Below are 14940 nucleotides of genomic sequence, written 5' to 3'. Positions count from 1 at the left end.
CCTTGGATGTGTCTTTGATGAACATGGTAATGAAACTCGTTTCGACATAGATACTAGAAATTATTTAAAACACACGCGTTTAAGTTTTGCTATGCGAATTAACTGTAGAGTGTTTTTAAAAGTGCACTTACCGTTATAAACTAACGCAAAAAATGCCTTCTTCACAAGTAACTGCGTGTCGAACACCACGAGCTTGGCAGAGGTAGGGATGAGGTCGTAGCACTTATGAAACTTGAAGAACTTAACGAAGATCTGGGACTCGTCTTCTTCTGAAAGTCACAAAAAAAAATAGCTTAGCATTGTATCATTTACCAAGAAACTAATATGCTTGTAAAAGCAGACGTAGGGGTTAAACATATATTTATGTGGCGGAGGAAATTTGTAGGTAGATATTTTGTTTTTCCAAGCGAACTATCTACCAGTGAAGTCATGTTTAATTCAGCCTATGCGTAGCCGTGAAACGTTATATTATGTCACATCCTATTTGTTACATTTAAGTAAGCATTGCGTGTTCATCGTTTCAAACTCAAATCAAAATTAAGATATTTATTAATTTTATTATGTAGGTCACCAAGTATTCTTCTACGTCATGTTGTTGTTTCTAGCATAAGTATATTAAAAATTAAAAACTAAAAGGAAGAAGATAAGTCTAGTGGTCTAGAACTCTGTCAAGTAGCTAATTTAATATTCAACAGTCGGGACCCCTTACCAATTATTTTTGAGCTGGTTACGATTTGAGTGGGTCCCGACTGTTCAACTTTAAATTAGCTACTTCACAGTTCTAGACAACTAGACTTATTTTCTTCCTTTTAGTTTTAAAGCAGTCGGATTATTTGATTTTTTTAATTTAATGTTTTATTTTATACTTTTTTTGATATTTCTGTGATATTGTTACAATAAAAAATATATATTTTTATTCCTCCGCCATATTTTTTTTCGCAGACGACGCCATATTGAAATATTATATACCTACCCTATGTCACTCCGACAGTTATGACGAATCCAATGATACCTCTTGTTAAAATCCGTCTAGCCGTTTATTTTAGGCTGCAGCGAGGACCAAAGAAATGGACATCCTTACATACCCACATACATACATTACATATATACATACGCTGGAAAACATAACCCTCCTTCGGGCAGTCGGGTAAACATAAGCTAAAATATGCTTTTTAGCAATGAGAGCATATTTTAAAATGTCTATTTGTACTGAAAAGATTGTATGTTTTGTATGAGACCAGATTTTTTTTTAAAAGATTGCTTGTACAAAAAATTATTTAAGCACATGCTTAATTCACTTCGTAGCGAATACGGCTGTCGCTTTACGATATACTATTGAAATCAGTTGCTAATGAAAAACCGTGGCAAATGGGCCACCGGCGAGTTCAAGGGACTCAGCAACACGAATGATAGGAATTTTAAATGGTTGAATTTTTAACTTCTACGTTTGGTTCAATTAGAAAATATTAACATATTTTGTGAACCTGAGTAATGTATTGTCATATCATAATTGTTGTATTAAACTACGTGCTCAGGTTAGGTTATCTCTACATAGGAGAGTTGTTATAAATATCGTGCCAGTTTCTTTTCATACCTGCATATACATACATAAAAATAGACAGTTACGTTTGAGTTATTTAAAACAATTTACTAAAATATAATAATATGTTTAATTAGAGAAAGAAGATAAGAGAGATTGTAGGTAGGTAATTTAGTTGTGTTAAATAAAATAAAAAGTTTCGACCCATGAAATAATTACAAATATCCGGAAGGAGTGCAACGATAATACACGAACACTTGAGTTTCGGTGCGGTGCGGTTAAAGTTCAGCAGATTTTCGGTGGGATCCAATTATGACCGGAAGAATTTTTTTTTTTTCAGCTGAGGCTGGCGGAAATCATTAGTTCGACCTGTCATTATTACTTAATATTGTTACTTTTTTATTTTTAAGTACAACCAACACGGACGAAACAACAAAAACCAATTTGACACCAATTGACCTAGTCCCAAACCAAGCAAACCTTGTACAACTATGGATACTAAGCAACACAGATATGATATGAACAAGCAGATCTTACACATTTCACGGATAGCGTTTGTGTGCGTGCTTAAATCGTCTCTCTCATTCTGCTGCCAGCCATAATAAATTATGCCATCCCTTTGTAGCAATACAATAGCAACACGCACCACTACTATGACATTAAGCTAAATGCGACCATTTTCAAAGGTCCGCCATGTTAATAAGCTAAATTATGGTGTTGCCAAATAGAGGATGTTTTTGCAATTTTATGTAAAAAATATACAGCATTTAGAGACCAAGAAAAAGTTTGAGTTATTACGGGGTCCTGAAAATGATTTTCTCACAAGCTAACACAAGATTTTTTGTTTTTTGAGTATTTTTATAAATACTAAGATTAAATTTTACTAATATTTTTTCTCTTTATGATCGGTATCCAGATCACGAAAGTTGGGCGAAAAAAAAATGTCGTCTGGCAAGTCTGAGCGAGTGGCATTGAAATACGACAAATACGACGTTCTGTTTTGAATTTGTTTGTAGTGTTTTTTTGCTTTTAAAGCATTTAAACGTGATAAAAACTGTTAATACAAATCCGGAAACCATGGGAAAATGCAGTGCATTTAGGTGTGACAGTGCATCTTAACCTGGACTCTCGGACATATGGACTATCCGACATTAGGGCATTATAACTTTCGAACTTTTTGACAATGGACAATGTGACACCTGAATTTTCTGACATTTGGGCATGTATGCCCCTAAAGGCTTTACTGAAATAGTAAACCAGTTAGAGTTCAGTTAACAAACATTTTGGTTTCTTGATGGATTCGAAGATAGGTATTCGATGTGGGAACAGAAATATCATGATTTTTTCATTAATTTTGGTTCGACGTTGGTTGTTTGACATTTCATATACCGGCCGTTTTGTGGGCCGGACTCAGGATCACATGCAGTGCATTATTACGCAACTAATGTGTCTTTCTAAATAAACATGACTTTATTTTATTTTGGTAAAAGAGGAAAAATTTAAGCTTTGTACAAAATCACAAGACAGTTAGCTGCCTAAATAATAATAAATTCTAATCGTTTTGTTGCAGATTTCCCATGGACGAAAAACTGACAGAAATTTGGATGAGAAATATGAAATGTGGTAATGGGAAACCAAAGTCCTCGAGTGTATTTGCTCGAAACACTTTGAGGAAAAACATACAGTTTGTACAGTTTAACATAGATATCAGAAACAAACATATTGCTAAACGAATTACATCAGAACCAATGTTTCGAAAATAAATTATAAAAAAATGGTTATTTCGAAAATAAATAATATTCTTTTACTCATTAGTTTGTTTTCTTTTCAATACCATGGTTAATTTAATATTCATCCATCCATCCATCCACAGCAGCCTTCAGTTCGTTCGTCTTCGGACATAGGCCTCCTCTCCATTCCTCCACGCCCGACGATCCATTCTGCATCTACCCCTCCACCTGCTATTGTCGGCAGATAGATATCACCCTACCACCTGATACTTGATTGGTGGTATTTATTATACTCTTTCCATTTTTATCTTAAATTTAATAACTTTCTTAGTACATACTTAATCGATTTAGGCTAATAAAAACAATTTATCAACGAAATAATAACTTATGAGAAGTTTTATCTGCATATTCGATCACGAAAAGTGCGATTGTTTGGCCACTAAGTAGAATTATTCGCAATTTGTTTGATTATTCTTTACAACTCTAAATCGCTGCTCTTTTAATACTAAGTACCTATAGATGTGGTAAAGAGCGGTGTTCAAATATAATTTGACGCACAAGAATAACTAATATGGTACATGACTTTTACGGTAGACCTTTAAAAATACTGTGAAACCTAAATCCTGACCTGGTTTTTCTGGATGTGTGAGTAAATTGTTTATATGTTAATTTTGGTGACGCAGATTTGACTGAAATGTTAAGTCGGAAAGTCCGTGCTAAGCAACGGATAAACAAACATACTCATATAGATAAATACATACTTAAATACATATTACTGATACTTATGACTTTGATTTCTTATCTCAATTCTAACTTAAGGGTTTGTAAATTGCATGAAAAGCAAGTACTTAAATGTTGCAATTCGCCAAACCACAAAATTAAAGTTAGCTAACTTTTCTGTATTTATTCGTTTTTCGTAAAATTCATTTTAAGAAAGGTAACTTGAAAGCTGCTTTAAAAAATATATTTTTTACCAATAACCAAATTTAATTGACCTGATTTGCATTACCTGTGCAGAAAAAAAACAGTATATTTTGTAAATCGTTTAGGCTATCAAACTAGATGACCTACTTTTGCAGTTCTTTTAGGAAAAGAACAACAATCTAATGTCGAACTTATTATAATTTTGATAAAATCTTCAAAATAATATTCACAGGCGCGTTTCTGCATAATAATCAGGCAGGCCTACACTCAAAAGGCAATTAATTCGTGTATGGCGAATACTTGCGCTATAAACTAAATAACGTTAGACTAAATAACCGAGCAATACGTACGATTAAACAGTATTGATTAAATATCTGTAAATACTATCTAGTATGCATACCAACGTCGCCTCGTCGTCTATACGTTTGTTTATTTACGTTGTGTTTCCATCTTGCGCAAACACCGTTAAGGTCACGCCCGTGACGTCAAAAGGAACCTCGCAAAATCTATTACTATAACTAAGATGAGCAGGTTGATTTCTATGAAATTAAAATTAGGTACTAGATTACTTGATACTTATTTGTTTACACCATTTATAGATTTTCTTACACTGCTCGAAACTAATTTACAACTATCGATCTGAGCTTCCTTGATGATGTTCAATAATCAAGTAAGACAATCGTAAGTATTATAATACGATCGAGAGGACTGTTTACCATACTGTAAATAAATTGGGTAAGTACATAAAATTATTACATAAATATAGTCCCTCCTATTTTAGATCTATCGACCTTTAGATTAAACTGACCTGTCGGTCCGTTTGGACGCTTAATGTAGCGTTAGACGGATCGTGAATGACGCACGGAATTTAATTATACATAAACTGAGATGGAGACTTGTCGAGATCAATCTATTATTCGTTATTAGTGGTAATACATTATTTTTAGTTAAATATTAACATAATGCATTCCGACTGGTACAGCAGCTTAACTAACAGCTTGCGCTAATACAATAATTAAGGGTCAGATCGACAGCGCGTTGTAAAACACACTTGTCATTTAATATGTGCAGGCATATCCCGCGTCTAACTGAATTGATCATAAATATAAAGACATTTATATTATTAAGTACAAAAATGAACATAACTTCGGAACGACTGGCCCAAATTGGATATTTTTTTTTATTTAAAGTTATTGTCAGGACAAGGTTTGTGTTAAACAAAATAAAAACGTAATGGGAGCCAAGCCGCGGGCAACAGCTAGTTTTGAATAAAATTACTATACCTAAGCAAATGTCAAAATATTGTCACAATACAACAAAACGCCAAATATTTAAAACGGCTTGCTGCACAATAACGAAGCTTATGAGGGGGAAACGTCATAAGCGCTAAAGCGGGCAACACATGCGTGCAGCGTGGGTGCTATAAACAAGCCGGCACCTTTCAAGCACCACTCAGCATAGAACACCTTCCACGCACGACCGACTTCTTCGAACTCCTTGATGAGCTCGATAGAGTAGACGGACTCTTCGCCTTCGCCGTCGGCTAGGGCGGGGTTGTCCGAGAAGTAGTGTAGACGCAGCATGCACGGGGCCGCGCAACGCCCGGTGCGGCCCGCCGCGCCTCCCACGGCTCACTGCTAATTATAAGCGGCGAGGCGCGCCGCCGTGCCGCCACCGCGGCCGCCCGGCAGCGCGGCGAACTTGACACCATGCGGCGCTGCGACCGCGCCCGCCATCGCCGCCGTCGCGCCACCGCCAGCGCCAGCGCTTGGCGCTATGCCTAACGCGACTGAGTTCATTTTGAATGGGACTGCCCTATTTTTTTTTATCTCGTACTGTTTTCTCCTACGAAAGCTTACAAGCAGCCAAATGTTGGGTAGATTTTTTAAGACAGCGTAGGAAAGTGAAGACTCAGCCACAAGTTTCAATTCTAAAGTCGATGCAGTTTTTTAATTAGGTTCGCAAAGGTGAATGTGTAATAGAAGTCATAATTTACCTACGCTTTAATTAATGGCAAGTAAAAGCATAGTGAAATATCTCCTTCTTTATAACCTACCTAACAATTATAAGCATTATCACTTACTCGTATGTAGCCCCTTGTAAGGTCTATTCATCCTTCCGTGTCTTACCATGTAAACAAACACTTCTCGAAGACACTGTCACATTTTTTTCTCTGATTACACAATAACCATCACTTAAAATGTTGTTGTATACGTATACTTAAAAACTCACAAAGTAGTAACCACTGAAAAATATCATTCCGAATAAGGTTGCCTTCAATAATCGAAGGAACGAATGAATAACCTCAAAAATATCTGCCACTGGAATGTCTAGATTGTCTATGATCGTATTGATGGGAAACGACAACTTATCGATATGGATAAATGTGGAAATTAATACTTAATGTAGAGATTTCGGAAAATGCATTGAAATCAATCATAATAATTATTCTGAATTGTTGTGGTTGATTTCAATATTTATTTTAAACGAGGACGGACACGGACAGTGCGTAGGTGTCTATGGTTACGATAAATGTCATTTCATATTGAGTTAAATCTTAAAAAAGAAAAAATATATAATGAAAACTTGGCTGTAATGGTGTTTAACCTTTGCCTTTTGCACTAGAGGAAATAATAATAAATAAAATAAAAAGAGTTGAATCTAGAAATGTCATTCGTTTCGCTACTTCACTTGATGTCGTATGTTACATGTGCTCTTTTTGTGATATTTCTGACGACTTGGCTAGTTTACGGATTTATTTGTGTTAAAAGCAAAATAATCGGTCACGTTTTATGTATATTTTATCGACTTTAACCAATCACTAGTCATTGTCTATTATCACCTGTGACGTCCCGTTTGTTTATATGATAAGACACGGAAGGATGAATAGACTTTAACTCACTAAATCTATTGAAACTAGCACCGTCAAAGAAACCGCTAAAATAATTTAAAATTAAGTAGGTACAAACATTATTTACCTAAATCTGAGAGACTGATTTTTTCTAAGAACGGATCTGCCACCGGTAACTGGAACAAATAAAAATTAAATAACATGAATTGTGTTAAAATAATACCGATTAAGTGCCTCGCTTAAAAATAACAAAAACTGCACGTCAGTTTGCTAGTAGGACTCTCGCACCTATACTACAGTTTAATGGGGGAATTTCAATATTTAGGACACCAATTTACATTTTTTGGTTTACATTTTGTTAAATACCTATCCAAGCCAAGTATAAGTGTGTGGAACTCTAAAATTCCGTACAATGTAAATGCGAACATAAAATAAGTTCGTACTTGAGACTATTTTATGAAAAACAAAGTTTTTCTTTGCGGACTTCTGTAGAACTACGTCGTTATTGTCTACGTATACAGGATGTAACATTCAGATCGGTCAGTATGGGAAAGTCTGAAACTAAAGGGCATACTAAGATCCGTTCTTAGGAACTATGTCATCGATTTTAGTAACAAGAAAAACTGCATTCAAACATTTAAAAAAAAACTTGTACTCAGCTCGGGAATCGAACCTAGACGATTTTAAAAATAGAAGTTACATTATTAAAGAATATGAAATAAGTACAATGCATTAATTTCTTTTTAGATATCGAGTTTTATAGTAACATTTATTGCTTATGACCTATACTATCGATATCCAAATAGAAATTATGTAGATAAGTTTAATTTTTCAAATCAACCGGGTTCGATTCCCGTTTTGAGTACAAGTTTTTTTTATCTAAGAATGAAGATTTTCTTGTTACTAAAATCGATGACATGGTTCCTAAGAACAGATCTTCGTATGTCGTACTTATGGTTTCAAAGTTTCCCATACTGACCGATCTGAATGTTACACCATGTATACCTACAGTCAAAATCATGCAATGCATTTGGTGTAGGTCATGAAACAGTTTTACAAAAATAAAATCTATTTAATACTTTCAACTCTCGCGCTTAGGCAAAAAAAATATATTTACGTGGGGTGTACTTAATCTGTTAAAATGCCAGGTTTGTAGTTCTAATTTACTTTCAATTTAAATAAAATTAACAGTGATTTGCAATGTTTCTGTTTAATTTCCATGCAATCGAAGTCAAAAATATAACTCATCCATAAAAACCGTTTTTTGAAATGGCAGGTTACATGTACTTATTTTTAAATTTACTAAATTTATCAACAGCTCGTCTGGCACAGAAAGAATCCTACATCCAAATGTTACTTTGTTAAATATCGGTATAAAAAGAAAACATGCCCCACGCACCGGAAAATTTGCGGCTTAAATTATAACTAACTAACTAATTATTAGATAACTCTAATAAGCGGCTCTAGCCAGACTAATTTTGGGAACTAAACGATATGACACCTTTACTTCTAATTTGACCTCTTGAAATCGCGAACGCACGAGCCGCAACTATAATAATCAGTAATACTGTAGCCAAAGATCGCGAGTTCGTTACGAGCGAAGCTTCCGTGTCTACATAGATTTTTGCTACAAACCAACGGAGGTTCGAAGAGTTAATAATGAATGGTGAACATTGAATGGCGAGGTTGTGACGTACGATTAGCATTGCAAACATTGGTTGCGGAGTAACTGGAAAAGACCGTAGTTTACCGTCGAGGCAAGTAACGCCTCTTGGAACGAGTAGAACAACCGTCTGCGGAGATTACAGACGTCATGTTCACCCAATAAAATGCCTACAAAATCCTTCTATTACGTGCTAACTTTACGTGAGTGGAATAGAGTCTCAACATTAAATTTTTCAAACAATAAAGCCTCGCTGAAACGTTACAGTTCGCTAGCAGATAAGTGGCTTTAGACAAGTGGGCAGAGTGGAGTGTTGACTCACCCCCCTCGAGTCACGAAACAGCATGGCGGCGTGATGCGGGTCGAGGAAGGCATCAGAGGCGCGGTGCCGCGCCGGCGGCACGTGCCCCAAGGACGCCCGTCGTTTCTCTGCCTCCTGTGATGCCGCATGCCGCAGATGTGCTCCTGTCAATGAAAAAAAGGTTTTACCTACTAGTGAAATAATCCTTAAATGTTAGTAAACCTGCCAACGCCGGATATACTCATAATAAATAAAAGCAACAATGACGGCACATTCTCGCAATTCAAACTAGCTTTAATTTGGTCCAACTTTTTGAACTCAATCCATTTACATATGGTACTACGCATCGCTATAACATAATGAATAAAATCAACTGAAGCGAGGTTAATGTAAAGTTTAAAACTATTTAAATCATGCGAGATGTCTCCTGAATAATACCACTTAACTCTTTGAACCTTTTAAACGTATTTCAACTCATCAATCAAACTGATTAAGACGATAAATGTAGAGCCGGCACAAAGGAGCGATATTGAAGTGGCCCAGTCTGAATTAATAACATAATTTATTACGTAATAATGTATGAGTTACCTAAACGAACACTGTTTAACCTTGCTTCTCCGCTACAATCGTGCACCACAAGTAGCTACGGCTTATGCTGTGTTAGCAGGGAGAGCCGTATGTTATCTATGTTATATGTGTCGCACAGACGTAGCTGTAGAGCACTAATTGTTGCGGAGTAGCAAGATAAAATAGTGTGATTCATTGATATGGACCTCCGCAAAGTAACATCTGAATCAATCAAATATTTATGAATAACGTTATCAAATTTTACTTAAATGCCTTTTATTCAAATGATAAAAATGACAGCTTGTTTGCTGGACTGAAAGCCGACAGCAAGTCATCTAGATTAAAAGGTTTAAGGAAAAGTTTATTATTTGCATTTTCATTTCCAGATACAATTATTTACCATACACAAATTAAAATAGACTAAGCCAGAAATAGAAATACTCTACAGCATATTAATGTCGAATGCACTTTCAAGTAATGAAAATGCCTAATATATTTATTCCTCTGTCAAAATGGAGGTCGAATAGCAGCAGCAACATTCCCAGTGAACTTATACTATATTTGAAACCGTATACTATATATTGAAACGGAAACGAAATCGTAGCATAAGCTGCGGCATTAAAATTTTGCTCTGAGCTGTTGAATATTACACATGTCGTATAATTCACAAATTGAGCATCATATCTTCATTGACGACAAGCTCAAAAAGTGTTTTGTTCAAAATTTCATTTTCTATACCTACAAGCTTATTTGCTAACTGTACTTTTTGTTGACTGTACCTGCATTATGATCAAAAGATTAAGGTTAAACAAAAAAAGGTTGGTTATTTTTCGCTTTTCAGTTTTTTTGGAGGTTTAATTTTTTGATTAAAAGGTTTTCATATTTATTTTGACACTAACCTAACAGTACCTTTTTTACAGATTTAGAAGCTAGAAAACAGAGATGAGAAGTGGTGTAACGAAAACTGACGATATAATATTTGATTTCGGCTACAGCGTCTGCTTTTGCATTCTGATTATAATAACGGAGCTGCCGGGGCTGTAAAGGCAAAGATACACCACCCGGTTTTCGAAGCGCATAATTGGCCGGTATTCGGCTTTGATTGGATTTTCGTGCTCTGATTAAGCTTCGTATTTTGTATATTTTTAGATAGCAGAACCCTTTATCTTACCCAATTCAATTTTATCATACTTGATTTGTCACATGTCAAGATATTTAGGCTTAGATATCATAAACGGATCGCGTTATCTGCAGATTAACAAAATATGGAGTCGATAGCTATCGTTTGTTTATTTATTTTTATCTATATAAATAAGTTTTTGCTTAAAAAAATAATAGGTACAAGCTTTTTGCTGATTAGCTGATTACTGATATTGTCATCCAACGTACATCATATACAACACATTTCAAGCCAATCCGACCACTAGACGTGGATCAAAATTAACGAGCTTGTAAACAAAGCTAGCATAAAAAAGAGAAACTTTGTGGTTTTATTTTGTTTGAATTTAGGTTATAATCTCTGTAATACAAAACCGATACTAAAATACTTTTGCTAATAGGGTGTTACACTATCCCTGACTAGTTTACAAAGGCTATTTTTTATTCCGAGAAAGTACAAAATTCCCGAAGGAAGCAGGCGAAGTTACGAGTACAGAGTACAAGCAAGAACTATTGGGAGGGTGCGAAGTACTAGGTGGGGGTAATGAAATCTATCGCAGCGCTCAAAGTGGCCAAAAGAAGAAATAGTTCTGGCTCTGTCATCTGTCATACTCATATGAATCTAATTTTATTGATAGATATTTGTGTTATGATGGGAGCTTGAATTATTGAACACTGTCCCTGTTTTGTTCTTAATTCCTCTAGATCTCGGACATGTCCAGCAAAAATTTTCCTTATGAAACGGTTTGTGGTTGAAATTTTATATTGAGTGATGCTCACAAAACCGGTCTTCAAAATGATACTCATTTTGATCTGAAAACAATATTTAATTTATTACTAGCGATACTTATAAGAACAATTATATATTTAAGTTTTATTCAAAGAAACCAGTAAGATAGCTTTATCTTTTCGTTTTACAGTAAAAGTACAACTAAACATGAAGTAAACAAACCCTGACATAACGAAAACAAAACACACTTTTTGAATATATTTTACTTACCTCATTTCATTTTAATGACCAAAAATTAATTCACAACCTTTTGTCCACCAAAATACCGGTATCCCAGTAATTTTGTATTATAAATTATAATTCATTATAGTTTTGATTTTTGTCACAATGTCGCGATGTAATTTCAAAACGTCAGAGCATCAGAGCCAAAAAAGTTGCGGACGCTAGGTGGCGCTGATATCGTGCACAGAGCCAATAGTTGCTTCAATAGGTACTGGTAGGTATTTAAAAAAAACCCTATAATTGTTCCAATCGTTTTTTTAACTTTTGACAGCTACAATTCCACAATTTCATTTCAACAATTAAATCAATCAATTCATTGTCAATTTATTTTTACAATTTCATTTTGTATTAAATACGCTACCATTAAGTAATGTTCTCTTTAGATTTAAGCGCGACTCGCATTACGAGAACATGATTAAAACATATATATAGACCCAAAGTTTTCAATAGCCGACGTTCAGCGATGGAGATTCGCTAACCTGCTAAAATACTGTGGTAATATCTATTAAAAAGCACATAAGAAAAAAGCAGATAAGGATACTACTTCAGTCTAACACGTGACGTTGAAACAAGAAATGCATGTTTAGCTTCAAAGCTTAACCATCCTTCACAGAGAATCCATTCATAGAATAATTAATCTCCTTCCCTATTCCTTGCCACCTGCCCAACGACATTCATGGTCATGAATGTCATAGGTAGGTCCACAGCGGTCAACTGCTACCCGCTTTTTCGAAAATTCTACGGTCATGGTCAGAAGGCGCGTTTATTGTCGTTCCAATCGTTTATTTAACTTTTGACAGCTCGAGTACTAATTAAAATAGTGGTGCCCTGATGCGTTACTGATTCGATTTCTTTTAACAATCGATTTTATTCGTGAAGAAGTTTTAATTTATTTAACACATTCATATTTTATTTTTGCTCAACATTTTGCATTGTTTTATAAACATTCACAGGTGTTTATGTTACTTTTCATCACACTTGCTCGTAAACAGCGTCGAAACATGCAGGCTACCTTGGTTGCAACCCCCCAAACAAAACCCTCGACCTTAATGTGCTTGTCATGAAACCCGTGGTCGGTAAATGAGTCATTGCGCGTACAAATTTTCTTGTCATGAAGCCCAAGGACGGTAAATGAGTCCGTGCCCGTACTGATGGTGCTGCGCATGGCGTAGCAACAGGACCACATGCACACGCGGCTCAGGCACATGCTGCGGGAGGCGGAGGGCGGCACTGCCAAGAGCGCAGCCTAAGGTATCGCCAATATTTGGAAGAATTATATTTTTTGTTTTAGAAATATAAAATTTTACTCGCAAATGTGATGAAAAACATTGTATGTCGCACGGGCGGTACTAAAATTACGAACATCGACTTATTAAAGCCCTCAGTCTTCGACTTCGGGCTTCTAATAGACTCTCGTTCGTAATTCCTTATTTACCGCCCTTAAGACACAAGTTACTATTATCTTACATATTAAAATAAACCATTTATTTTAAGTTAATATGTTTATCACTTCCGACGGTAATTTAGTAATTTTGACAATTATGAAGCGGCAAAACTGGACGCGGCAGTTAAAAATAGTATTACAGTGCCTATTTTAGTTGTTTTAACTTTTTAATCCCTAAAGGCATATTAATGTATTAATTGTTTTTAAATGATATTGATATAAAACATAATCACAATAATTTTAAATGTATGTTTTATTTATAACATCGATTTACTTCAAAACGGTTTTTATAGTCTATGGTCATTCATTACGAATGGGAAATCACTAAGTGGGCGGTACCCGTCCATGAAGTACTTACGGTATTCTCTGTAGTACATTGTACCGAAAATTATTGTACAACTTCACGTGCGTTATGTGTCAAAAGTTAAATAAACGATTGGAACGACTATATGTAAAAACATTAAAGTAAAACCATGTAACCTCTTATTGTTTTAATCTAATAAGCATTTCGTGTGTAGGTAAGCGTTTCGTTCAAGTTTAACATATCATTAAGTTCTTAAAGTTCGTGTGTAACCTGTGTTTAAGCAGAATTTACTTTTAAACAAATTTCATTGCCTCCGGACAGCTAACCAGTAGAGTAAAAGGCGCTTGTAGCATGTTCAAGATTAAATCCGTTTATACTCGTACATAGTAACTTGGTTTTAAAGAAGTGAGTTTACTCAAGAATGACTTCAATCGTGTACACAGCAACCTTGCTTCGGATCTTTGATCAATGCTCGCACCTAACGACAAAGATACTTCACGGCAAGGTCGTTGCATTCCCTTACTCTGCATGTTTTAAACACTCGAAATAAGAATTTATTAAAACAATTCGTGACATTGTTTCACTAAACTGCAAGACATTCGTTTTTAATTTAATAATCTTCGAATTTTTCTTTTTGAATTTTAACTTTTTTTTTTTTAATTTGTTTAACGTAAAAACAATTAATTATTACATTTAGTGTTACTCGCCAAACTGTAACGTTTATTGGCGCTCAATTTATTTTAACTTAAGTGCATAACTAACCAACCACCTCATTCTACATTGTACAAACTTGCAAACAGAAGTAACAAAAGAGAAAAAATAATGTACATGCATATAAAAAAAACTTTACACACATACTAATAGGTACATATAATTATTTTGGATCCCCGTGGACAAGGTTACCGAGAAGAGAATCCCTCAATTTAGTTTTTAAACCTGTTTTACTTAGTTTAGGGGTCTTTCTTAGTAAACTAATTTTATTAAAAACTATTGGCACTACAAATTTTGACATTCTTTTACCATAGTAATTTTTAGCCTTAGGTTGAACTAATCTTTCCTCTCTTACACTCTTAGTATTATATTTATTTTTAACACGTACTTTATATTCATTACTGTAGTAATGCTGTAAGCCTACCATATATTTAACCTTTTTATCTACTGGTAAAATTTTACATAGGGGAAATAATGTATCGTAATCTCTGTTGCATTTTTGTTTAGCTTTTTTGCTGACTAGGAACTTAACTAATCTTATTTGTAAATTTTTGATGTCTTTTATGTAGGTAATTAATGTTTGACCATATACAACAAGCCCATAACTAATCAGTGAGTCAGCAAGCGCATAATATACAACTTGTAACGTTTTTTTGCTCCATACTTTTTTTAATTGAAAAAACTTTCCTAACACAGACCTCAACCTGTTACAAACGTCATTTACGTGCGACTTCC

At 34.9% G+C, this 14940-nt stretch overlaps 1 protein-coding gene across 3 annotated transcripts in view; it reads right to left on the bottom strand.

The window, feature by feature from the left end:
• The window catches only part of LOC141433708 (uncharacterized), a 99171-nt gene that overhangs the window by 15489 nt on the left and 68742 nt on the right, over positions 1-14940 (bottom strand). For all 3 annotated transcript variants that reach the window (XM_074095819.1, XM_074095811.1, XM_074095804.1), the window contains exons 9-11: positions 9031-9173; positions 7173-7221; positions 132-269 (exon numbers count right to left, since the gene is read on the bottom strand). In XM_074095819.1, the coding sequence (XP_073951920.1) occupies positions 132-269; positions 7173-7221; positions 9031-9173 (330 nt within the window). The remainder of the gene's footprint in view (positions 1-131; positions 270-7172; positions 7222-9030; positions 9174-14940) is intronic.

Source organism: Choristoneura fumiferana, chromosome Z (genome assembly GCF_025370935.1).
Source record: "Choristoneura fumiferana chromosome Z, NRCan_CFum_1, whole genome shotgun sequence".
In the NCBI taxonomy this organism is placed as follows: Eukaryota; Metazoa; Arthropoda; class Insecta; order Lepidoptera; family Tortricidae; genus Choristoneura; species Choristoneura fumiferana.
Note: the sequence above shows the minus strand (reverse complement) of the source record. Positions and strands in the feature narration are given on the sequence as shown.